This window comes from Papilio polytes, unplaced genomic scaffold (assembly GCF_000836215.1).
Source record: "Papilio polytes unplaced genomic scaffold, Ppol_1.0 DF824047.1, whole genome shotgun sequence".
NCBI lineage: Eukaryota > Metazoa > Arthropoda > Insecta > Lepidoptera > Papilionidae > Papilio > Papilio polytes.
In genome coordinates this window covers 1046283-1073266 of record NW_013525157.1, presented here as the reverse complement: position 1 = coordinate 1073266, position 26984 = coordinate 1046283, and the positions used below count along the sequence as shown (strand labels likewise).

The 26984-nt window shown below is 32.7% G+C and overlaps 3 protein-coding genes across 3 annotated transcripts; 1 reads left to right on the top strand and 2 right to left on the bottom strand.

Annotated features, from left to right (window-relative positions):
* Window positions 1–1791: 1791 nt before the first annotated feature.
* On the bottom strand, window positions 1792–17706 carry LOC106100619 (lachesin-like). The gene is made up of 9 exons (XM_013279554.1): window positions 17464–17706; window positions 14908–15040; window positions 14731–14837; window positions 14473–14658; window positions 11651–11843; window positions 11395–11523; window positions 10875–10994; window positions 4344–4514; window positions 1792–2921 (listed from the first exon to the last, which is right to left on the bottom strand). The coding sequence occupies exons 2-9, from the start codon at window positions 14972–14974 to the stop codon at window positions 2554–2556; spliced, it is 1341 nt and encodes a 446-aa protein (XP_013135008.1). The 5' UTR covers window positions 14975–15040; window positions 17464–17706; the 3' UTR covers window positions 1792–2553.
* LOC106100620 lies at window positions 12371–14331 on the top strand. Its single transcript, XM_013279555.1, has 2 exons — window positions 12371–12659; window positions 13950–14331. Exons 1-2 carry the CDS (start codon window positions 12398–12400, stop codon window positions 14225–14227), a joined length of 540 nt encoding a protein of 179 aa, XP_013135009.1. The 5' UTR covers window positions 12371–12397; the 3' UTR covers window positions 14228–14331.
* A 908-nt stretch (window positions 17707–18614) lies between the features above and the next one.
* LOC106100618 (NADH dehydrogenase [ubiquinone] iron-sulfur protein 3, mitochondrial-like) lies at window positions 18615–19513 on the bottom strand. The gene has a single exon (XM_013279553.1). It carries the CDS (start codon window positions 19458–19460, stop codon window positions 18666–18668), a length of 795 nt encoding a protein of 264 aa, XP_013135007.1. The 5' UTR covers window positions 19461–19513; the 3' UTR covers window positions 18615–18665.
* Between the last annotated feature and the right edge of the window lie 7471 nt (window positions 19514–26984).

The following is a 26984-nucleotide window of genomic DNA, read 5'->3' as shown; positions in this document are numbered from 1 at the left end:
GTCTAAGAGATAGCACATTGGCAAGTAATTGAACCGCGGACGTCTTTGATATATCGGCTCTTTTATCGGATTGGACGGACGCAATAACAGACCGTTGATTGCTTCCAAGTGGACTCGGGAGATTGATTATTTTCTCGTTACGGACCTCCTGTTTCACTACGTTGTTTTCCTTTACACATTGTCACCTATTATTTATTTGATAGGTCAAAGGCGATGAGGAAGGAAACTAAAAGGAAATTGTTTTTTGGAAAACGGTTTCGTGTACGATGTATATTTAATGATTATTCCACACTTCATCTAAATCTGTACAGCAAAAACCGGCAAACATTAATGTGAAAATATTGTCGGTCGAGCGAACCGTCCGTTCGCAGCCAGCCAAAGCTCATAAATAAACAGAAAACTGGATGCTCTGTCGAAAAGTTTCATAAAAAAAAAACCTCGCAGACGAAAAATTTACAACCCGAGAATTCAGACGCGTTTTAATTAACCGAAATGGTGAACCGACACTGATATAACGAAATATGTCGAACCTAATTGCGTTACTATAATTATACACACAATATTTCAAACACTAAGTAAATAAAATAAACCCAATTTAAAAGAATAAAACTAATATAGCTTTTTTGTAGTAATGAAAATCTAAAGAATAATAAAAATATTTGATCGGCATTGTGATTAAATCAAAGTTTCTTTCGCCCCTAACAATAACTTGGCACATTATAAAAGATTAGGTAATTATGTGTAGCTAAAAGTTGTGTATTTGTTTGTGAAGTGAGCGCGGCACATTTGCATACATACGAACAAAACACAGCGCGAGGCGGCTACAGCCGAACAAACTTCTCACCGTATAATGAAGATGAGCGAAGATGTCGGGTAATCCCCCACATTGGAACGGAAACTTGAAACAAACCACAACCGTGCCTGATTCGCGAACTTGACTTGTTGCCTCGACTTATTCTTACTTCGTACAGATTTTCAAATAAAATTATTATTCTACTTATAACTTTGTATCGGCTTGTTTTCGTTTAGGAAATTATGTAAGTTTCTTAAATATGCTCAAAGTCTGTGTAGTTTTATATGAAAGTTAAGGAGAACAAGTGATACTTCACCCATAATTGTTTTTATGCCTTCAAATATGATAAAAATGATCACTGTGTTGCTACAATTATGCTCATTCTGTGTTAATTAACCTTAATATATGTTTAAATAAATCGACTATAGTCTCAAGCGTATTCAATAACATATGAAATTGTTAAAGTAATTGAATTATTAATAGCTTTTCGTTAATTAAATATTACAAAGGATTCGTTCGAACCAGACGATTGCTTTTACAGTAAATGGCATGTAATTATCAGAGTGGGCTTAAGTGTGTGTTACCACTAATGTTATTGCGGGCTTTGTTATCAAACGGGTTTAATGTTTTAATCCACGCAATGTGTTCAGATATTTTAAAATGTGACAACAGAACTGGATATAATAAATTTACATAACAGCAGATTATTATAAACAGTTCTATGTGAAGCTAATTTTTACTTTAATTTTGATTGTTATTGTGGAAATAATAGTCGTATTTATTATAGTCGTATTTTGATGTCTATCAACTTGCTTTCTTGCCTTTACGGCTGATCGAGAAAAGAGGCAAAGTGTATACAATGAGTTTCATATGTTACAAAAATGATCATTCATTTACTTGTAAAATGATGTGTATTTATTCCAATTATTATTTTTGAATAATTTTGTTTAATACGTCGAATAAAAATGCATTAATTTTTTTAACATCTTTTATTAATATATACATACGTTTTCGTTTTACTTTAATTATGGATACATGTTAACATTGAAATATTATACATTAGTTTTCCATTCATAAGTAACTGGTGTGGAAATTGCGAGCCTATTGTTTATTAGTACTTGAACATTGTATACTTTTATACAAAATGTTTGCTTATTAAAATATAGCTATTTTATATCTGTGCACAACAATCAAAATTTATTAGCGAGTATATCTGAGTAATTATTTTATAACTTTCTATACATTTTAACTTTTATTAACAAGGAATTAGAATATTAGATAGATTTTTAAAATAGATTTAACTGAACAACATGCATGGTAACAAGATTCGATGACGTCACACGTATGTTCTTCGACGTGTACAGTGTACAAAAAAGTTTATACAATAACGTAATAACGTAACAATAAGCAATATAATTTTACTTCCATTATTAAAATAGCTTTCACAATATTTATTAAAAGCCAGTATGTTATGCAAATTAGCATAATATAATGCCGGTATGTACATGTTTAAACATCAGTTGAATATTAATTTTGTGCTAGCGGAACTTTCGCATCAATACCAATTTCCCGCTCGCCTCGACACATTCAATTAGGTTTATGAGCCGTAGGTTTTGCATTACTGTTATCAAACTACGACCAAATGTATTTTTAATTCTTTTTTAATAAATTAATTTCATTTAATAAAAATTTATTGATAAAAGAGCAAGGAAGTTATCGATTTAGTATTTTTAATTTGTGAAGGCGATTTTTATTTAATATTACAAATATAAAACACTCTTTAATACAAACGATAATATCAGTATTAATTGTACATTATAATTTTTACAAGCATTATTTTGATAAGTTATATCAAATTTATTTGTGATTTTCTTTACTTTGTTACTTAAGTTTAATTTACTTATTGCGTTTGAACGAGTTAAATGTAAAGTTTTATTTGCAGTATCATTTGAAGCAGTTATTAACATTTTATTGAAGACATCTGTTGAAGTTTCTCTTTCGTCTTCATCATCAGAAGTATCTGCGGATCCGAATTGATTATCAGGACCTTCTAAAGGTGTTGAATATTTGTAATCTTCTTTATTCTGTTCTGTGCTTAAACTTTTCAATCGATCTTGTCCCGGTATTTCTGAAAAGGAACAACATTATGCAGTATCTACTAATCGCTTAGTGATAACTTTAATAATCCCATAGTACTTTGTGTAAATCTAGACTTAGACTGTCCGTTAACCACTATACTCTGTGTATACTATTGATAGATTCGGTTACAAATGGCAAAAGCTAAAAAATATGCATTTAAGTTCAGATCAAGTTACGATTCAAATTAGACAGTATTTTTCAGTACATAAATTAATGCTACATCACTGAATATATTTTAAACAATACACGTAGTTAAATAGAGCACATATATAACGTAGGTACACAGTAAACGTGTCTGCTTCGAGCGCACCGCACGTCTCACATGGCAGTGATACACCTAATTTGAGAGCGTTGTGGAGCGACGAGAACAAATGCCCTGGATCCCGATATTAATGTAAAGAATTTGAAGGATATAGGAAATTCCCGGATGTAGGAACATTGCGTTCTCTTAAAGACGTGTACGAATGATACTCAGATTTTCGTTTACTTTAGATATGTTTTGCTATTCATTTCATTGTTATTTTAAATTGGATGATCAATTTTAGCATAACCAAACCGTTTATTATGTACAAAAGTTGTAACCAAATTTTGCGGTAAACGGTTTAAGATTAGATTTAAGTAACCTATATCTATACTAATGTTATGAAAAAAAAGATTTGTATTTATTTACATAACTCAAAAAGTACTGGTCCGATTTTAAAAAAAATTACACCTGAGTAATATACTCGTAGGCGTTTTTTTACTTTTTTTTTTTAATTCCACGTGTACGAAGTTTGTGTGATTAAATAGGACGGTAAAGTTTTGATCTTAATGGCTGTATCTATCTTAAAAAGCTCTCTTAGACCAAAGAAAGCATTTTTTGACTTTTTTTATTTCTCAGTATTAGTTTATTGTTAAGCATGTATTGTCGTGAGGTAATCAGTGTAGTTCATCTTAAGCCACATTGTATAATGCATGGCTGACCATTCAGGTCATTTTGGGAATTATTCCATTAGTAGTAAGGCTTTTGTAAGCTAAGTCTATTGCACTGTTAATAATGCCTTATAATATTCCAGCCACGTCCAATTTGATGCTATTATCCATCAACATTAAGGTGTAGTAATTAATTTGCAGTATTCAAGAGGAAACACAAAGCCTATGTCGTTTTATTCCTAATGTCCAGGCGATTTGACGTATAAATCAACTTCGAGTAATTTTAAACTCCAATAATTATGACAAAATTTGAAACAAAAAAATTACATACAGTTTAGTATAAGATGGAATTTTAAAGTGTATTCCTTAGTTTTGACGTTAAGCATGAGTTAAGAAAAGAGTAGTGTAAGATTTCGGCTATACTCGCTGGTGCACTGTGCTCACAAAATAATAGCGTCCTTGATGGTATTATATTTTGTTTTTAATTTGATATACTAACCGTACAACCTGATGTTACTGTCTACTTCGCCTAATGAATTCTTTGCAATACATCTGTAGCCTCCAAGGTCAATCTTCTCCAATCGACGTATGGACAATGTCATGCGGCTTTCGAAAGGGCTCAACATTGTATTGAGGACTTCATACTTCTCTGACGATATTACCATTTCATCTGTTAAAATAATAATAGTCATTAAAATACAAAATAGAAATAGTTAAAAATTCAATTGTACTAGCAAGGTAATCTCTGTTTAATTCAATAAAAAAATCATTGTTGTGTAGCAGAGTATAGGAATAAAGAGAGTACTTTGGAAAGTATTAATTGTTCAAGAGTATAAAGTTTGCCGGACAGAGCTTTACTATTATGTCGGGGCTTTGAATTTCTTTGAAAATAACGAACCGTGATAAATAAGAGCGAAACATCAACTTCTATTGTTAATGTACAATTAAAAGTATTAATTTGTAAAAGAAAATTAACAATCTCATTGTATTGTTGTTTTAATTAAACTACGAAACGTAACTGTGAAGAAACTTAAAATTTATTAATGAAGAAGTATTTGGTTATTACGTAGGAGGATAAATAAATAGACATAATGAAAAATACAAATTAGTATTTTAGGCAATCGTTCATTTTGAAGAAGACAAACCAATCAAATAAGAACTGATTTATCGTTAGTCAAATTATAATTTCGTTTATAGTAATACTAGCTTTGGCCCGTGACTCCGTCCGTGTGGAATTAAAAAAAAAAACAAGAGTAACTAGCCGAAGTGTTCTTCCAGACTATCCTCTACATCTATGCCAAATTTCGTCGAGATCCGTTGAGCAGTTTAGGCTGCAACTCTAACAAACACCTATCCATCCATCTAAACTTTTGCATTTATAATATTAAGTAAGATGTTTAAACATTTGGTAATGCAGGAATAAACAAGAATTAATGCAAAAAACAATTATAAAGCTGAAATAGTTTTAAAATGGCTACAATTTCCGTGCTGTCCCACAATCTAAACAATCCTTCCATCCCGTTATGTCGTTCGGCCGCGGCGGGCGCACTAAGCTCCGGCGTCTGTTGTCCGCAAATGATAAAGTGACTAGCTTTCTTACGGAAATACTGTTGCGTTATACTACACCTCGCGCTCGTTTTATAACGACCATTTTCTCTTTTATTCGCTTTATAAAGTGCACTACGAAATTGTTTTATTGCGAACATTTGCAAGAGATTATACAAGATTACAACAAATTTAGTTTTGGACATTTAGTACTTTAATGAGATTTGCACACACATTCAAAAGTTAACGAAGTATTTTGTAAGTAAGCAATGAACAAAGCATATTGCCATTCACTAACTTCTCTTAATAATATAAAAAATATGTCTACATTTTTTTTACCTTTATTTAACCGCACTTTATTTTTTCTATACTTCAGACAATGTAATAGACTTAGAAAATTGTTACTGTTCATTCAATATAAGATAAAACGATTTACTCTTTTGAGTTTTCAAATTCAAAGACATAACATAAAATTATAAATACAAGCATAAAACAACAACTTCTTATTTTCTAAGATAATCTTAATTTTCTAATCAGTATCGGAAGTGAAAGCGAAAATTTGATTATCCTTCCAAAATAAACGGAGTTTAGACTAAAAGGAAAGTTGATTAAAAATGCAACCTAATTATCTTGTAAGAAACTTCAAAGCGAAAAGATAACGCTAAACATTTCTAATCTTAATTTCAATCGAAACTTCTGTTTGCTTGTTCCGTTCTAGTTCGCCGATGTCGTGCGACAAAGATGGCCTTCAAACGAATTTACAAAATACACCCCTGACTTGCCTCGCCCTTGATTCATAACAAGAAATTTCATCTCAATTAATGTCTAAAATAACACTGTAACACTCTTAATAACGCTCGAGTGGGGCTTGCTTAATTAACACTTACATGTCAGCCCTAACATAGATTGATGACAAACGAAAATGACGATCCAGCGTTGTTCCCCTTTCGCGATGGTTTTCATTGCTTTCACAGCAAAAACGCAAGTCATTCACCAAGTTCTCGACCAAACAAAGGCTTGATCGACGGCCGCCGGTTGTTACATGAATCATAATACTCGCCAAAACAAATTGATCCCTTAATGCGTTTTATTAGTTAAGACCTGTCATAACGCATTACGTATGTGCTAACACATTTCGGCCTATAAAAGTGAATATTAAGTTGCATAAAAAAAACATTCGGTTAACGTTCAAATATTACCTAAATATTAACGAACTAGTCATAATCTAAAACTTAGATAACCTTAGAGTTAGAGTCTCAGTACTTTTGATTCTATTTACTTTGACGAAAAATATTACCAACAACATCAAACTATCAACATTTTTACTTAATTAAAACTACTTTTCCCTCTTAATAAAATAGTAAACACTTTTAAAATATTTCGAATTGAGCCAATGAAATGTAATGTCGGTCGAGAAAGCATTGGTCAATGAATTGTAGTAGTTATGACCTCTTCCACAGCACTAAGTGTACGTAGTGGAACGCTGTAAACTGCATTACTGAATAGAATGAGAGGTAGCAAAGCTCTTGGAGTACTCAGTGCACCACAAACTGTTTTAAATGAACATGTACCTTTGCTTTATAGCACGATAATGAATCAATTTTTTAATAGATTGGTTGCTTTAATTACTGACAATTGTATCTACAAATGCGTAACTGTTAACACTTTTGTGAATTAATGCAAAAGCCATACGAATTTAAAGACGTCAAAGCGAAGTCGCGCGTAAAAGAGTAAATTCTTGCGTTATGAATATTTTCTTTTCCATAGTGGACCACAATCTTAAGGTTGCTGATAAATATACCGTTAAATCCGGAGGTGTGTAGCGGGCATAAAGGGTTTTTGTTTAAACAAAGTGATAAATGTCAAGCATGAAAACGTCGATGTCAAAAAATCACCACAATACCAGTCCGACCTTTTACCTTTACACCTACCAAATTGTTCGCCTTTAAAATAATGCTTCACGCCTTACCGCACGGATCCCTCAGCGTACTGAGTTCGCTTTTTTCACCTTTATATTAAGAGATACCCTTTTCAACACCTCCACAAATTCATTTATTCGAACACGATACACCTTATTCCCCACACAGTTATTATTAACCTTTTAAGCAGTACTAAGGTACTCCCTTAGTTCCCTTGTAACTCAGTCTAGCAATCGGTATTGCTTAATAACCGGTGTTATTTAACATCTCCCTGTACCAAAACAATGCAAAATATTTCACGAAACTTAAAAATACTAGAAGCTCTAAACCGTTTCCCATTGAAAATTAACTCGTAAATTTCAGGCGACAACTGCTGAGAGAACTTTGCGAAACCGCCGACGGCTATAGAGGGGAAGAAATACGAAGTAAAAGCTCGAATCGCTCCATCCAGCTCATTACAGCTCGTTTTCTTACTGGCGCTGAATGTAACAGTTGCTTAATCTGAAACATCTGATTTATTACTACTGACGAGTCATCTGTAACTAATAGGTTATGTCTTTAGCTTTTGTATTTAACTTTTTTTAAACAGAAATTTTATAGAACAAAGCCAAATGTACTGAATCGATTTAAAACAGATATATTAATTCTTGTGAGCGCCAATAGTCTAATGGTTAGTGGTACGGATTTCCGATAATGTGGTCGAGGGTTCGAATCCCGCATTTCGACTAATGTCGTTAACCATATCCTAGCACAAGCGTAGAGCTTAGTTGGGATTGTAAAAGAAATATTAGTAAATTAATAAAAATCTACTAAAAAGACATGTTAGACTTGTGAAATATTAGTCAATATAAAATAGAAGGAATATCATAAATGTTATTGGTATAAATCATAATTATGATTCATGTGATGCAAGTGACGCCGGGAACTAAAGCTAGTGTAACAAAATAAAGAAGAGGGAAACAAAACATAAAACAACATTTGAATTATTCCAGTATTGTGCGCTCCGCAACAAATGCAATATAATCCGAGACGTTGTCATCCTCCGTGAATACGTAATGGTTTGATTTGGTGCCGGCGAGCCACCAACAGATATCCGAGACGATATCAAACAAAAATATATGTTCTTACTTCTATTAAAAAGCTTGTCACATATATAACAATCTTAACAACGGGTGCGATATACTGGTCGTTTTATTATGATTCCCCTGTGGTGAAATTTTCCACTTTCCACTATTATTGGATGTCGGATAGTTTTATGCACACGGGAATTATGAACCGAAGATTCCGTGACTTGAGCGCTTATTGCATTGCTACAAATATATTAGGAAAAACGTATGTTTCTAACTTTACTCGTATTATTAAACATCAGGCACACATAAAAATGAAACTTTCTAGCCGTCCCGCAAATGCCACATTATGTGAATATATTGTGGAAATACAGAATTTCATTTGAAATACCTTGGGAACTCATTGAAAGAAGCCTCCGCACCTTATATGTGGCAATATGAATAAAATATGTATTCATCAGTAAAATCAACGAACACCCAGCGTTCTTTTTTCATTATAATCTCTTCGAATATTAAATATAGCTTTTCTCCGCGACTCCGCTCGCGTGAAATATAGAAATAATCAAGTCTATGTTACTCATAGATAAATAACCTTTCTAACGGTGAAAGAATTTTAAAATCGGCCCAGTAGTTTTTGAGCCTTTTCATTACAATCGAACAAACAAAGTTTTTCTCTTTATAATATTAGTTAGTATAGATAACATACGGAAGATGGTTTTAATACTGTTAACACCATTAACCTTCAGAATAATTTACAATAATGCAATTTAAACAATTATGTATTATATTTTAATCATATCGATAAATATATGTAAACCATCAGTGATCGACATCGACAGCGGCGTTACAGTCTGTCCGGTTGTCTAAGCGGAAACTTACCGAATCAACCTCCGCCGGAGTTACTGGAATGTTTGATCTGGCAGCGAAACTTGCTTCCTTGCTACTAGACACCGTCATTTAACATTCACAGTCAGTTGATGTGTTTAGAGATTAGATACACAAACTTAACTATGGTGAAGTCAAGACTATTATTGTTAAACCTAACTTTACTATACAAATTGTTGTAACATGCGATAAATTTAAAAAACTTCAGGTCTAGAGGAATACTGAAATAAAATCGAATGGAAACTGCAACACGAAGAAGAGAATCCTAAACTACTTTTTCCATTTGAACTACTCTTTATAATAGAAACGGCAAAAGGCGTACATTCACAAGATATAAATAACAAAAGCATTGTCGGCGGCCGCGGAGCAGTCGTAACGCGCCGTGACCAACCGAGCGGCACTAACGGCTATTGTCTTATTTCACCACAATAGCTCAATTTTCTTAAGACTTAAACCCAACGCACTCATAAATTAAAACTTAATATCTAATTACTCGCAACCATTGAGCACCGACACGCCCGATTCGACTCATGCCAAAAAACTCAAACAATTTTTTGCAGACCGTACAGTATTTTATATACGATAGGTAATATAAGTTACAGATTACTAACTAGCTTTCGCTGAATAAAAGCATTATTCGATGATATTTAGCTTTCTGATGGTAAAAGAATTGTTGAAACTGGTCCAATAGTTTCTGACTTTAAAAAAACAATATTTCTTCCTTATTAGATTAGTATTGATATTTATTTTATTTTTAACTAACATATTCTTAAACTATTGACGAAACATTATTTAATTACATTATAAAATCCTGAAATAATTTAAGTTTCTTTAAATTTCATTCTTCTCTATTGATATATTTATCAAAATTTGCATACCAAGATAAGTCATTCATGTTAATCATGCCAGAACTAATTATCTCTAATCGATGCTATCTCTAATTACTTTAACAGATGCGATTAACTAATACGCTTGCAATTATCGTCGTGTCAAGTAACCAGGCTGAGTTCCCAGTGGAACGATTTCCTTACTTAATGTTCCTGGTCACAAGACTTCTAAACTTCAATTTAATGAAGAGGGATCAGATGTTTATTCAAACTAGGACTTGATTTGAAGTAACAAATTTTTTGCCATCATTCAAATAAAGTGACCAATTTCCAACAAAATGCGTAACAGCTAATTTAGATACAACTCAATTGACTTTCGATTCATGAACGCAGAATGTAATCGCAGTCAGGATATTGACGGCACTAGCGTTCGAAATTAATTGTACTTTACTTCGAAATTAACAACGAATATGATAATTTTAAAGAACAATTTTGTGGTAACAATTATAAATTGTCTTGTGGGACAACTCTACATTTATGAATAGAAATATTTAATAATTGTAAATAGACAAGAATCAATGTTACAATGCAGAAACATTAGGAAGCATAGATCAAGTGAACTAAAGAAAAAAATATGTGAGAAGTATGTAATAGAATATTTTTATACACAATTTTCTATTTGAAAATGAAATTTACATCAACTTATACACCTCTTCGAAACGGTAAATAGATGCAAAACCCTTGCAAGATTTGTTTACACTTAAAACAATAATAAGTCTAGACTTACTTGAATCTCTCACCCAGTAGACGATGGACTTTGGCGATGATTCGACGTAGCACTCTAATGTGACGTCGGTTCCGAGAGGCGCCCCCACAAGTTGGTTGGGTACTTGAATAACTGGATGAACTGAAGAGGATAAATATATTAAAGAATGTATATGACCTACATTTTAAGTAGAAATATTGATCTCTGAAGATTGGGAAAGACCAGAACGGTAACTAAAAATAAATAACTATCTGTATTTTTTAATAATCGAAATCGTCGCACAAAATAATCCTGATAATCTAAGAAAGAGGAATTTCTTCGTCTCGACAATGCCATCTAAAAGCTAAAATAATTAATAGGTAGTGAAGGCTGACATTGACTAACACCATTAATAACAAGAAACATCCGAAACTTTTTAAGATAAAGAACAATTACGAAGAATCCGCCGCTAACCAATTTTATTCTATCAAATTAGATTTTAGTTATTCCAAAACAACTGGTAAAGATAAGATAATTTCTTTAGTAAAACTGTTATGCTTACAATGCACTTTGATGACAATCCTCTTGCTAACAGAAGGTGGAATACCATTACTCGCAATGCACAGGTATGCACCCATTTCTGACCGCGAGATTTTATTGAATGCTAGCACTGCCTCCTCATATATTGACACTAGGAAAAACAAAAAAAAATGCTCAGAAAAAACGCACAAAATCATACTAATTTCAAGTGACTATCTTAATGTATTGTCTAAATATTAAATTTATAAACGTAAACTGTATTATTTAATTCTACGGACCTTTAGTTTTAGTTCCATTTGTATGTCTAATTACAAGATCTGAACCGTCTTCTCTACGCCACATGACGCGCGGCTCGGGCTGGCCACGAGCACGACACGACACTCGCACTGTCCCGCCTTCATGGACCATCACATCGCCCGATGTTTCCTCCGAAATGAAGTCAGGAGGTATAACAACATCTAGGTACCCCATCTGTGAATAAAATAACTATTACATTGTGATTTATTTATGGATTATGAGACAAATAACATTACGACATAATGGAATCTTCAGTTTTCTTCATAAGAATTGAATAGAACTTTAATTGAATTATAATAATGACTGGCATCCTTGTCACACATTAATTCCTTATCCAAAGTTCAGCGTGTAACATTTTTTTCTGTATGACATTACGTCAAGTGGCGTCATGCCGCGTCGACGGCGCCGTCGAAGCCTGCAGCTGCACAGTCGTTGGGGATTTATGCCCTTATCACACCCGAGTATAAATTACAGCGGAGTGCAATAATTTAGGACTACCATATACGAATCATTACCCGCTGCGTCGCCCGCCTGCAGTTCCCAGCAGTTTAATTCCCTTTATCTGTTTATCATTTATTTTTATTGTTCTTTTGTTATTCCTTTTATATTGATTGTCAATATTGAAGTGAAAAGATAGTTTAATCTAAATGGCCACGATAATAATAAATTATCTTGACTGTCAAAAGTGCAAATTGATTCACAATGTTAAAGAAACAAACAAATCAATAATGGATTCTGAATGTCGGTGGAAAACTTATGGTAATTACAGACTTATTCTATGGGTTTGGATGATGGGCGAAGTAACCATGGTTTTTTCACCGATCGAAATGTCACATAACGGTTTCTATTTCCACGGCGGTATTTATATACTCTCAGCGATATTTATTGGTTTGCCACTAGTTTATTCGGAGATCTGTATATCTCAGTACACGAATTGTGATGCGATATCTATGTGGAATTTTTTCCCAATTCTACGAAGCATCGGGTACGGAACTGTGGTTTTGATTGTTTACAAATCCTTGTACTTGATCGTACTCAGTTCGTGGTATTTAAATTATACATTCCACGCAGCGCTGGATCCCCCGCCGTGGTTCACTTGCGACGAATTCAATAATTCAAGATGTATGGTAAAGCGCGTTAACACTTCAATTTTTCAACACTGTATTGAAACGCAAATGTTATTCGACGACGACTGCGGCATGAAAACGGCAAGTTCTTGCTTCTTCGAACGAGAAATTGGTGGAAAAATTACACTGAATGAGAACTGTACATTTCAATGGAAATCGTTGATCATTAGCAGCTCGGTCTGTTTTGTTTTGTTCTGTTTGTTTTTGAGAAAAGAAAAATCAATGCGAATTGCAATCAAAATATTGGTCGTGTATGTAAGTTTTGTTGTATTTGTGTTATTTTGCGTTGCTTTATCTGCTAGTGGTGCATGGTATTCATCAAAGATACATATTAATTGGAATGATTATGATTTTAAATCTTGTACATTAACTTTAACCCGCGGCGTGTTGTCATTTGGAACTGGTTTTGGTATGTTCGCATTTTTATCCAAAAATATCCCATTCCGTAGTCCCGCGACTATGACAGCTATTGCAGTAACTTTATTTGCTTTATTTTATTCAGTTATGTTTGCGCTAATTATCTACAGCGGTATCAAGAGTATGTCTTATTTTCACGGCGAGGAAGAAAATGTCTTAGAATTGGGGAACAATCCGTTTTTTTCAATATTCGCTTCAGTTTCAGAAATTACTAGTTATTACGATGAAAGTTCGATTTGGAGTTTTCTTTGGTTTTCCGCCGTGTTTCTATGTCTTTTTGTTAATTTGTTTATTACACTTTTTTATTTGCACGACTTACTAGTGAATAATTTTAAAACCGTACAGACATATAAAAATGTATATTGTGCTGCTTTAATATTGCTTTTATGTTTAATATCTTGTCCAATTTTTTGTGCTGATTTGGTTATATCTTTTACGGATGCTATAGAAATTATACAACTTATTAATAGCTTTTTCTTCTCCATTTCTGTTTATTGGATTTACGGGTACAATAATCACAACGTTGATATAATATTCATGATCGGTGTTAAAGCAAGTTACTATTGGAAAATATCATGGATTATAAATCCCATATTACTTTTACTATTATTATATATCAGAGCTATGAAAGTTTTAGTTAATGAATATGATAATTCTTTCAAGATCCAAAGTTTAGGTATCCCCTGCGATGTTCTCTTACTGATTCTTCTTTTAAGTTTTTATGCCCTTACAGTTATTTTTGGCGTGTTTTATGAATTAAAATATTATCATTACTTCAATTCTACACGTAACATTTTTTATCCCACTTCAAAATGGGGTCCGGAAGATAAAACATTACTTAGAAGTAGAAAAATGTTTGTACCTGAAATTATGACACGAGAATTTCTGTACCGACAAGTAAGAATACATGGATATTTTAAAGACAAAGACACTAGAAGAAAATCAAAACCATATGACCGTGATAGGGCTGTATCTACTGACAAGGCAGAATGGAGTGCGTTGACTTCAAACTAAAGAAACTCAATAACGCCGGAGGCCTAATTTTAGTCCCTTCCTATACTATACTTGTAAGAAAAGGGTGGGAAGAGAAAGCGTGGAGAAGGGAATGCATAGCAAGAGGAAATGCCCTCCTTTATGCGTGCCCTTCTCTTTAGTTTAATAGTAGGTAACGCATCTGCAATTGCGGATAACTCTTTTTCACCGTATGATATAAAAACTCATGTTTCTATTTTATAAAGTTTGTTATTTTAAATACTAACCTGACTTTTCATTGGATCTGTATTAATTTGACACATGTATTGACCTCGGTCTTCTTCTTGTACGTTCCTGATGTGTAAATTCCATACAGTTTGACCGTTATGTGATACACTGACTCTATGATTATTTGTTATTACATGCACATGAATTGCTTGTATCGCTTTAGTATCAGCTTTCACCCAACCTACCTGTAAATAATTAATGTTTTAGAAAATAAAATATGAATAAATGATTGTTTTATTTATAGTAAAATGTCTTACTCTATAACCTCCAAGGTTTTGAACTAGGCATCTGAAGATTGCATCTCGCCCAATCGGTACAGTTAGATTTGATAGAGGTTCCGCAAATTCTGGCTGAAATGCTTGACCTGTATGACGATTAAAAAGTTTTAATCAATGACGTATAAATAAATCTTGTATTATATTTTTAAGACTTGCCTACGAGCTTAGAATCAAGACGTATCCAGAATACAGCTAGCAAGTATAGCCACCAAGGCTGCTGCATATTTCTAGTCACGAAAGATTCTCCGCGTTGTCGTCAAATTGTGAAACATGAGATATCCATCTCGATCTGCAATATAAATTCTAAAATAAAATAACATACTTTCATTATTATTTCATAGTAGCTTTACAAAAAATTGTAAATCCTTTTTTTGAATCGTCGATTTATTCTTTATTTTTTCATTTATTTAAGAGCATAGCTTTTATAGGTAAATGATTAAAGTCATTAAAATCTTCAACAATAAATACATATTTAATTTGCAATCAACAACGTAATTGCAAAGAGTACAAGTGATGACTGAACATACAAAAAGTCATTTGCATGTACGCGACGTTACGATTCGATCAGTCAATAATGATTCAGTACCGCGTATAAAGGTATCTACTGGGTTATATTGGACTTACGTCCGTTATTCTGGGTGCCGAAAAGTCGATCGAGAATGTTGCAAAAATGAGCACGGATGCGATCTCGTACCGGTAACTACTTTTCCGCGATAATGCTTGAGAAAAATGCGCATCTCACTTCAGCCACCTCAATAGGAGGACTATCAACATATTGGAACTCAACCGTACGAAGACCGCAATCTTGTATGGAAAAAGGTTCATTGAATTTGTTATCTCGTGAACATGCTTTGTGAAAAATTCACATACAAACTTATGAGATACAGTATGTTACTTTTTATCATCATTTAGTCAAAGTGTTTTTTATATTTATTTTTGTTTATGATAAAGTTATTGAGTAAAGAGTCAGTTTGTTTATAAATATACATTTCAAATGTAAGTTACACATATATTTATTATTATGTGATTCTTCTAGTAATATATTTCACATGCTTAAATAAGCTTTTCAGCGCATGATCAACTTAATTAATATAATAATTATGTATTGTTTAAGCAATACAATATTTGTTACTTTACATATAAATTTGCGGCGCAACGAGTAATTATGGTAAAGGTTTCGGAATATGATTTAATAATTTCGATGAGCATTTTCGTAATTTTAGGTTAATTAATACGAAATAATAAAATATAGATCAGAATAAGGATGAATTAAGTAATTTTTATATAATTTTACAAGGATATTCGTATGTTATAATGATATTTCAGTGATGGTTAAGGTATTAGTGTGACTACGTTTGGTTCTAAATTCAGAATAGCGATTTGTATAAGTGTCGTAATCAATCCGTGGTCTCTGAATTCGGACAGGCTATTCAGTTGCTAGACAACAATTTATATAGTGACATTATTATTTTAAAAATACTCAATAAGTGAAGTGAAGGAAAACATTGTGATGCAACCTGCAGATATCGACGAAGAAATTGAAAGATTTGTGTGAAGTCAACCAACCCTCAGTAGGCCAGCGTGGTTGAATAAAACCTGGTCACCCTAACTTTGGGTAAACTCCGACTCCCTTAGTTGAGACAGTAAGCTGGTGATGATAATTATATTTATTTCAAATGAATTCATCTTGTAAATAATACTTAGAAATTGTTTAAATTTGATATTGCTAACAAGCAAGAAAAACGTTCTTTTTTTTCTTTTAGGTACATGTTCTTGTACATGTCTTCAATCAGTGGAAACTCGTAGTTATGTGAGTAAACAACAACGCAGCCGTACTGCGCTATCAGCGGACAATAACCGTGGCGTCCGTAACGTAGAACAACAATTAACAGAGGAAGTGTTAAACTGAGTCTTACTCTCTCGGCAAATATTTGAACGGATATTCTGTCTGAGAGACAACGCGTTCTTGTTGAATATGTAAATATCGAACAATTTACTTCTTAGTCATTTAAAGACTACACAATTTAATATGTTAAGGTTACATTAAATTAATAATAGTGTTCTGCAATTTGTGCAATAGTGAAAAGGAAATATGCTGTTTTATGGTTCGTTAACCCTTATACTTCATATTATCTGATTATTCTGTTTTTTTTTATTCGTAGATTATTACGTTTGACACAAAAAGCATGCCAACAAATGTTAAAATACATTTTTTTTTTATATTTACAATAATCAAAATAAAATATTCATTAAAATGTACCATTCTTCAAAATAAAACGTTAACAATCGAATTTACCGAATCTCTTAAAGTAACAAAGTAAAATTCAATGTTTTAAAACATGTTATTGTTGTCCTCTATACGATAACATTATCTATATTTGCTGCAATGAAAACAATTATATGAATAATAAAAGAACAGAAATGATTATTACGCAAAACTCATAAAAACTTAATTAAACTTGTGCTTTTTTTCTTCTACGATATTAACTTAAAACTATCTTAAATTTAAAATAATCGTATCTATAACACGAGGGACTTCGCACAACATGCATTAATGTTATTAAAACAAGCAAGTAAACAAATATTAAATAAAAATGTTTTTCGATAATATAGTAGTTATTCTTTCATTGAAAACATGCTTATAAATTAGCTAATGATTACTGATTTAAACTACAAATACAATTAAAAAAAGATGATAAAAAAACTACTTACCCTTTAATCATTGACGTAAAAGTTTACCAACAAAGTTCTTCGGGATGTTTGTAGTTATTTAAAAATTTACGTTAGTACTATTTTTACTTATGCCTTCAAATTTTAATGAAATACGTAGTAAGTTAAGTTTGTAATAAGTGATTTAAGTTGGTAATAAGTACGTATTAAGTTTAGTGCGAGTAGGGAGCGAGCGCGGCGTGCGGACGGCGATGGCGAGGGCGCGCCACACACTGCGGCCGATTGCTCATTCACTCCTCCACTCTATCGTTATTCTTACGCAGATGTCCGTATGATAGAGCCAGATACGATGCCAAAATTCCCACTAAGATATCCCACTACTGTACTACTTCGAAACAAGATACTTATTCACACGTGTTGAACAGTGTAACATATTTTCAATTTATTTTAAACATTTATTAAAATTTAACGCATTTCTGAAATGTTTAAAATATCATTATAAATTCAATGTAAAATATTAAACATTTGATATAAAGTGTTCTACAATTGAAAGTAAGACAATGAAATGAATTTAATTGTCCCACAACCGAGTTAAAGATTCTTATAGTAAGTAGAACTAACTTGAAATGGAGATGGAATAATTAGCCGCCTTCCGCTAATTTCCAAAGTTATTAATTCTCAAGCTTTTGAAAGGACTGTCATCTGCTCGATGAGACTGAAGAAGTAGATTATATTTCATATTAGTTTTCTAAGAGCTTTAAATAGAACCAAACTGAGAAGTAAAACCTTAGTAGTTGTTATTTTGATCTTTACATTATAGATTGTTCTAACGTATTACTGATGATCTCATTAGAAGTACGTAGTGTTACTGTGTATGGTAGTAGTACTGATAAGTAGATACAAACTTTAATTAATATTTATAGCTGTGCACATTGGGCATGTGTTAATTATGCACTTAAACGACTAACTACGAATACCAAGTTCCTTATCAAACGTGAGCATTATATCAAACTACTGTTTACATCAAATTAAATTTAAACAAATATATATTTTGTATGACTTTGATTTATAGTAAAATTTATCATAATTAACCAAGTGCGGAGAATTCGGTCTAGCACTTCATAATTGTTGTTATTTAAAAGTTTTGAACACCTCATAATATATTTCTGTAATAGATGTTTTGATAAAATAAATTAAATAATCAAAAATTGTCTTTATTAAAATAAACAAAACACTAAATAATCTCACTTCTTTTTGGGCGGTGGTGGTGGAGCATTGTAATCTTCATCGAAATTTTTGTAATAATTCCAAGGAGATTCCAACTGATAGCTTCGCATTTCCTGCGCAAACTCAACAGGTTCATACACCAGTTTCTTCAAACCATCGTCATACCGCACCTCTGTATACCCAACTAGGGGGAAATCCTTTCTCAATGGATGACCTTTAAACCCGTAGTCTGTCAAAATTCTCCTCAAATCAGGATGGTGAGTAAAAATAACACCGAACATGTCATATATTTCTCGTTCATGCCAATTGACACCGTTCCAAATATCATAAGCCGAATGCAATGGAGTCACTTCGTCGGTGTAAGTTTTGACTCTGGCTCTTTCACCGAATCTCAAACTAAGAATGTCATAAATTACTTCGAACCTGTATGTGCGACTGGGTACATCGATGGCCGTCGCCGACGAGCATTGACTGAAGCAGGCGTGTTGGTGCAGACACATAAAACTTAGTACGGGGAACAAGCCTTCGGGCGCGACGAGAATCTCCAATTCGTCGGTGTGTTGCATTTGAATCTTTTGTACGAATTTCGGCAGACATGCACCAACGTATAAACCGAATTCATATAGAGATTGACGCCTTTCATTGTCGTGGCTCCTTAACGTGCAACTCTCATATTCGATGGGTTCCAATATTAGAGGATTGGCTTCTTTAACGGAATCTTGGTAAAGAATTGAAGTCTTATGGAATCTACGCGCTAAATTATTATTATACACACGTAAAAATTTACATATCTTAGGGAATAAAGTATTCATTTTATAAATAATATTAACTATTCAAAACCAAGCTATGACTTTGATTTGAAATGTTTAATTTGTCAATCACTTTAAAATACGTTGACAACGCGGTGACATGTTATTCATTCGTTTAATACTAAAAGCGTGTACATGCCAGTTTTAATTAGAGTGAAATAATGCAAGTGGAATAATCGTAAAATGTTTGTGTGATTATTCGTTGATTTTAGAGCATCGCGTCGGTGGCTCAGTGGTTTAACCACTTGACTTGTAATCTACAGGTCTTGGGTTCGAATCCCGCCATGTACCAATGTGATTTCCGGTTCATCGAAATTTCATATGTACATAATTTACCTGACGATCTTACAGTGAAGGAAAACATCGTGACGAAACCTGCATATATCGGCGAAGAAATTCAAAGATATGTGGAATTCAACCAACTCGCCCTGTGCCAGCGTGGTTGACTATGGCCTAGTCACCCTAACTTAGGGTAGGCTCCGAGCCCCTCAGTGGAGACAGATAGTGAGCTGGTGATGATTTAAGCGTAAAAGAAGTAGTATAAAACAGCAGAAACTTTTTTCATTATTTTTAAAGCAATGTAATTATTTATTTCAAATTCCTTTGTAATATTTTAACCCAAACTTGGTTATGCCTGGTTGCGATAAGTTTTGTAAAAATATGACAGAAAAAGAGGACGCAAGCAGGTTGTACCAAGTACAAGGCTTTACTCTCTACGTTCGGATGGAGTTTTGGGGAGGAAGTTTCGATGTACGTCCCACAAAAGACTCGAGCCTCGTTCTGTGTAGATGTTTAGAAGTACTGTTTGAGACAATACACATAAACCTTACGTCCAAGACACATGAATGCTTTTAGGAAACATTAAAAAAAAAACTACATTATCATTTTAAATATTTGATACAAATTATTTATCATGAGAAAAGGTTGAATGAAAAGAGTAGAAATTTAGTTATTCGAGATTCCTAATTTTTCTAGTATGTGTGTGGTTGTTTCACCAGACCTACAGTGAGTATTAGAAAAACATCTTACTAATATTATAAATGGGAAAGTTTCGATGTATGGATGGATGGATGTTTGTTAGAGGTTGTAGCCTAAACGACTGAACTCTCTTTGAAATTTGGCAAAGACGTAGAGGATACTCTGGACGAACACACACGTAGGGTACTCACTTGTGTTTTTTTTTAGTTTCACATGGACGGATTCGCGCGCGAAAGCTTGTAATTTATAAAAGTGATTGTAACACGAAAATCGAACGCACAGTCTCAAGGCTGAACGTTAATTAATCATCAATTAGCTTATTTTCTAAATAACGTTATTTATGATTAATGTGTCGGTGTTACAGATGGCCTTCTCGTTTAATATTGAAACATGAGAAATGAAATTGTTTTTTTAGTATTTAAGGTGAGAATGTAAAAAAATGATTTGATAGAGTAATTATTACGCATTTCTGTGATTATCCTGTATTAATACAAATAAAACTCCTATTAAATAAACAACCTAACATCAAGACTGGACCTATCATTGCTTTCTCCGACAACAACGTTATCCTAGCATATAAAAGCTTTTATAATTTACTGCGCGGATTAGCTTCTGCTGGAATGGAACTGTAGAGGATAGGTTTACATGAGAATGTTGGCATTTATCTTTAACAGTCTCATATATAAAACAGAAAGCGAGGCTGCACTTGATTCAGTGTTTCCCGCCGTCTAACTCCAGATTGTGCGGCCGCACCGCAGCTTCCGGTTCCGGTGGCGCTGCGCCTGCGCGGTGCGTGCTCACCGGAAGTGACGTCGCGACTAAACTTAACTACATTACGTTTCACGAATAATTAAAATGCCAATTGCGTATCATTGCAATGGTTTTTTTTCGTAAAACTTCTTACGTTTAAAATTTAAACATTAGGACTATTTTGTAACTGCCTCTGCCGACTTGCCACTATTGCAACGTTCATGAAGTTTTCTCTGGTTCAGGATTACCTGTAATAGAAGTATTTTTAATTTGTGAAATGTAATCACGCCATATTTTTGTTAGCTATCTTTAGGCCGTCTAAGATGCCTGGATACTTGAAATTACGTAAACTGTAGTAAGGTTAATATCGCTACCATCGCATTTGAGTACCTATTTTTATCGCAATATATTTACACATGAAAACAATTACTTATTATATTAAGAAGTTATACTTTCATCAAAATTTTGGTCCGCCTATGAATCATAAACGCCAGTTGGCAACGATTAATTTGAATCGTGTGCTTTGTATTCCGTTTACATTAGAAATATATTTTAGAAAATATCAAAGTTATACTTCAAACTCCTAAACCGCACATTTAAAATATTTCCCTAGCTCTGTTTTAGAATGTTGAATTAAATTTTGCATACGGGGTCAAGTCTGGTAGCATGGCGGGATTCACCTAAAGAGTTCTTACGTCTCGTTAAAAATTTACCCGGAAATAAAATAAACATTAGTACGAATTTGTGTATCTCAACTTGGGTAGCTTCTTTCCGGCCACAATTCCCAGAAAACAAGCCTCACTGTTATTCTACTGGACATACTAAATATGAAATAAATCTTGCTATATTTTCCATACATCGAGATAGCAAACTCTGTTTTTAGGAGAAAATATTTGTTTTATCCCATATCGTTGTCATCTGTTTTTGTGAAAGCGTTTGAGAGAATTCCTTTTTGTATAACATTACCTCTTCATCTTACTAATCATATAAGTATTATAAATGCGAAAGTTAAGATGAATGGATGTTTGTTAGACTTTGTGTCCTAAACGGCTGAATGGATCTGGATAAAATTTAGTGTGGATACAGAGCATAGTCTGGAATAACACATAGGCCACTCACTTTTGTTTTTTTTTTAAATTTCACGCGAATGGAGTCGCGGGCAAAAGTTAGTGAAATATAAAATCGAAATGTTGTTTAGTACTTATGTAAGCCCACCACGCTGAACGATAGAAGATAGCCAGTTACTCCATAGTGACAAAACAGTTTCAGTATGTAAATAAGTACTCGAACTATCTATACGAAGCTCTTTAAAGAGGTAATTTGTTAATGGACTGGCCGCAAATCTGGCGTTATCTGATGCCGCAACGACCCGCCTTTTCGAAATAAGTAAACTCTATAGTTTTTTTTCTAAATAATGTTCACGACGAACCTTATTTAGTATTTCTTCGTCGATAAGACCTCTTAAAAAGATATTAGTAGCTTTTAAAGAAATTGTCTTTGCTTCTGTAGTCTAATAGGTCGTAGATATTTTAAAGAAAACAACTGCGGTAAATATGTCTAGTCTACATTTTTAGTTGTTAGACTTAGGCAATTCAGTTTTTAATCTTGAGTTTAACCTTTTTATGTCGTTTTTATTACTTTTTTTTATTCAAATAAAAGCGACTAAATTGTTTGCTACTAGTAGACGGATATCGTAACTTTGTTAGTTAAAATATTTATTTCAATCGTGAGAATGTTTACATGTTTTTGGTTAAATTTTGTAATGATCTTAAATGTATGAACAATCACATGTTCTCATGATCTATCATCGTTGTGTGGTACCGAAGGCAAAATACGTCTACACAATTTGTTTACTTACACAAGTATACGTTCATCCACTTGTTTATATTCAAACACTTGTTCAGCACCAAAAATGGGACGTTACAAAAACAAACATAATTTTTTCGATCGTTAGCTTTCAACCGATAGGGTAATAAATAATAGTAACTTCCCGTTGTGTTTTGATTCATTTATTAATAAAAATGGAATCGTTTGTGATTCGGAGCGTGGTTCTGTTATTTTGCTGTCGATGATTACATTAATTTTATGATAATAATAATAGGGACCTACTTACATTTGTCTATACTATTGCTTTGGCACAATAAAATGAAATAAAATGGTTACACGATATTTTCAATTTAAAGTTTTTTTTTTAGTTACTCCGTATTAGAACTTACACCATTGCCCATAACTCTTGTTGTTGAATTACGCGGAGGACATATTTATATACATTTCATAATAAAATGTTTTATTCAAAACGCTAATTACAGTACTGAAAATAATTCTATTATAACTAACGAATTGCTTAAGTTTAGTTAAACCGCATTTAAACAATTCGCAACAGCGGACTCTTTTACTAGGATGTTTTAAGTATTTTGTCGGTAGTATCGTTGGTCGAGAATACATTCACATTCATAAAGTTTCTAATAGATGGCGCCACTTCCGCGTAGTATCGGAATAATTTTACGAATTAAGGTTTTTAATTCTTATATCTTACAAGGAAATGCTCTCTGTAAAATGAAATAATGACAATATTTTTTTAAAGACCAGACTTTACTTTGTTTTAATAACTTTTAAAAAATTGAACGAGCTTTTATTAATAACACCAGTCTCAAGTATCATATTTTTTATATGTTTACAGATGGGACGGGAGAAAAAAAAACATACAGACGAATCGAGTACCTCCTTTTGGGAAGTCAATCAAAAATAGAGACAGTTTGTATCGCACATCGCACATACATTTGTGTATTATCTACGTTTTACCTGAATATAATATGTTCTTTGAAATTAAAACGTAAGGAAGGAGTGATGAACTTTGCTTTAATCTTAGAGTTTTAATATTAATGTGGGACTTTGTCTAAGTGGCCACTTTTTACCACGAATGGATGAAAAAGCTTCCGACGATTCTTTCGTGATTGCTGGGTGAAATAAGTATTCCTTTTAACAAACCGTTGTTAGCTTTCTGTTCCCTAAGGCCAATTGAATTGAGGTGAAATTACATTAAATCAGATAGTGAACTGACAATAAAATTCTAATAAATATGAAACGTATTTATTTATTTAACTAAAAATCCTTTTATGTTAGTACAGGGTATGCGAAATGTGCGATATTAAATAAGAAGAAGTATAGAAGCCTATTACTGGATTTATTGACGATTTGACCAATGTTGCTGGAGTCACCTGGATGACGACGAAAATAAACCGTAGTTACTTGATTGTGTTTTATAGCGAAGATGTCGTCCAGTTATAAATATTAATTTAATTTTTCATTACAATGATTCTAAAGTTATGTGTAGGCGTAAAACTTGTGTTTTGGTTCATATTAATATTTAAAAACATGTTCATCAAAGAGTCTACGTGACATTCCATAGCGAAGCGTTTACATTTAATTTCGTCTCCCCGTAATGAGGGGAGGAGTGCATATTTCATAGCCGGCGGGCCCTCGCAGGCGTTAAGTGGGGTATTTTATTGGCTTATTATACAATATTCTAAGCTAAAAATCGTGGAAAGAGTACGTTTTTAATTGGGCAGCGAGCTCGCGTGGTGCTGACGGCAGGATTATTCATAGCCGCTTCAGAGCCAACGCTCCGTCGCTTCTGTTCTGCCTTTATTTTTCCCTCTTCCAGAATGTTATTTCTCATTAACGCTTTATGTTTGATTTATTTGGTTGCAAACTTTAATATTTAAAGTTGAATTTGTATAAACTCTATTTAGCTTTCAATCGGTCAGTTGGTGAACCATGCATTGTGTGTCATAATGCTTTGCTATATATTAGATGATTATTTTTATTCGATAAAGTTTCTATCCAGATTAAGTAGTGTAGGCGTATTACACAAATACGTTGATTTGCGTAACGTAGGAGTAAAGATTTTAATTAAGATCTCATCAAATATCGCGCCACCAAACCTGTACCAGTAAACATCATCACCGTGGATAAAATGTATGTTAAATTTGATATTCATTTTATTTTATATTATATTTCAAACAACACGAGGGTGTGGCAGACTAATTTAACGTTCCAAGCCAACGAACCGAGTCCGGCTGAATTTAAGCATTTCTTCTAGATGCTACAAGAGGGCGCACCGAATCTATTTCACGCACATTACTCTCATGACTTATGAATTATTACCGCTGTAAAACTCAGCACACATCAGTCCATTTGCTCAAGTTTTGAAATTATTTAACGAGCTATGATTTAAAATAATTTGCTACTCCAAGTTTTAATTTATTTATGTGCTTTTAACATAAAATATTTTCTGCTCTAAAGATGTAAAAGGTGAACTTGAATTTGGTGTACCCTATCAGTTTAAATTTGATAGAGTTTTGAATTAAATTATCGCTATAAACTTAACTTTTAAAACCAATAATCAAACATTGGAAAAACAATTTACATATGATATTACCTTGTTTTTTTTTTATTTCTTTCCAATTTGGTAACTCTAATCAGTACCGACCACAATTTACAATTATTCAAAAAAACTCTTGTTTATTAAAAAACGTTTCCACTCATGAGTGAAAAATACTAATTATTGTGAACACAAAATAAAGGTAAAAGAACCATATTATTTTCACTTATGATGACTCTCCCAAAATATTTTTCGTCTTTATGTATTGGAGGTAACGTGTAGTAGTAAAATTGAACAAATTATTTGCCATACTGCGTAGTACCGAACGTCTAGACACAAGCAGACCCATCTTTTCTTCGTCATCTTAAAATTCAAACGAAGCGACCTGCTTTGTCGTTTTTATTGCGAACAGTAAGGGATTGCTGTAACTTATTCATGTCAACCTTTAAGACCAATTATTATGTGAATGTTTTCTAGACAACAATAAATAGATTCTTATTGAAGTTTATTGCAAAATTTATAACGTTTAACTAACGACCTTTAGAATTTTAGGTTATACTTTAAATTAAGGTTAAAACGTTTTAAAAACTCAAATAGAAAAATTAAATTCTTTCAAATTTTGCATCTTTTATGATTTTAAAGAACAAAAGTCTATTGTAACGCGGCCCTTTGATACCACTCATCTGTTCTAATTTGAGGCCTGTTAAATAGATGCCATCGGTTTTTAATTAACTTTGCTATTTATCAAAGAGCAACTAATTAAATAAATAAATATTAACAACAATATTAAATTATAACGTGTATATTAATATTAACAACAAAAGCTAATTGTTTTTATTAACTTTATTGACAGTAAAAAAAAAACTGCAAACGTTATGTTTACATATTTGAAAAAAATGTAAACACGAAGAAGAGAAAACAATAAAAAAATTACATGTATACATTTCATTCTTATTTATAAAAACTATTTTTAAGATGTCTTTAGAGGAATTTTAATAAAAAAACATCAAAATTTGTTAATAACATTAATAAAACTCCTACCTAACATTCAACTCTTAAGATTTTATCCGTAGCAATTTGTAACAGGTTTTATATCTACAAAAACCGGGGTTGTGGAAAGCCAAACATATTTTACTAGACCTAAGATTTAGGAAAAGCTGTTCACGTCTAAATCTTAGCTACTTTAGATTTATCTTCGCAATTGTCATGTCAAAAATCTTTATAAATTAGGTAACTTTATTAAATTGAACCATGAAAACTATTATCACAATACAACTGTTAGTAAATTGTAAAAATATCTATACTTGGAGTTGTATTGTATAAAGCGTAAACACACACTTCTTTGTTGCCTAAGATGTCAGAAATTGCAGTATATATTTAAATAATTCTTTTTTTAATAAAAAGCCCTATACTTA

Excerpts from the sequence above, each read along its gene's own strand:
- LOC106100618 (XM_013279553.1), bottom strand. The coding sequence starts at position 19,460 with ATGAATACTTTATTCCCTAAGATATGTAAATTTTTACGTGTGTATAAT.
- LOC106100620 (XM_013279555.1), top strand. The coding sequence starts at position 12,398 with ATGGATTCTGAATGTCGGTGGAAAACTTATGGTAATTACAGACTTATT. Across the intron at positions 12,660-13,949 it reads TCTACGAAGCATCGGGTACG|TTTTTGGCGTGTTTTATGAA; the intron begins GAACTGTGGTTT and ends CCCTTACAGTTA.
- LOC106100619 (XM_013279554.1), bottom strand. The coding sequence starts at position 14,974 with ATGCAGCAGCCTTGGTGGCTATACTTGCTAGCTGTATTCTGGATACGT. Across the intron at positions 14,659-14,730 it reads AAAACCTTGGAGGTTATAGA|GTAGGTTGGGTGAAAGCTGA; the intron begins GTAAGACATTTT and ends AATTATTTACAG. Across the intron at positions 10,995-11,394 it reads GATTGTCATCAAAGTGCATT|TTCATCCAGTTATTCAAGTA; the intron begins GTAAGCATAACA and ends TATCCTCTTCAG.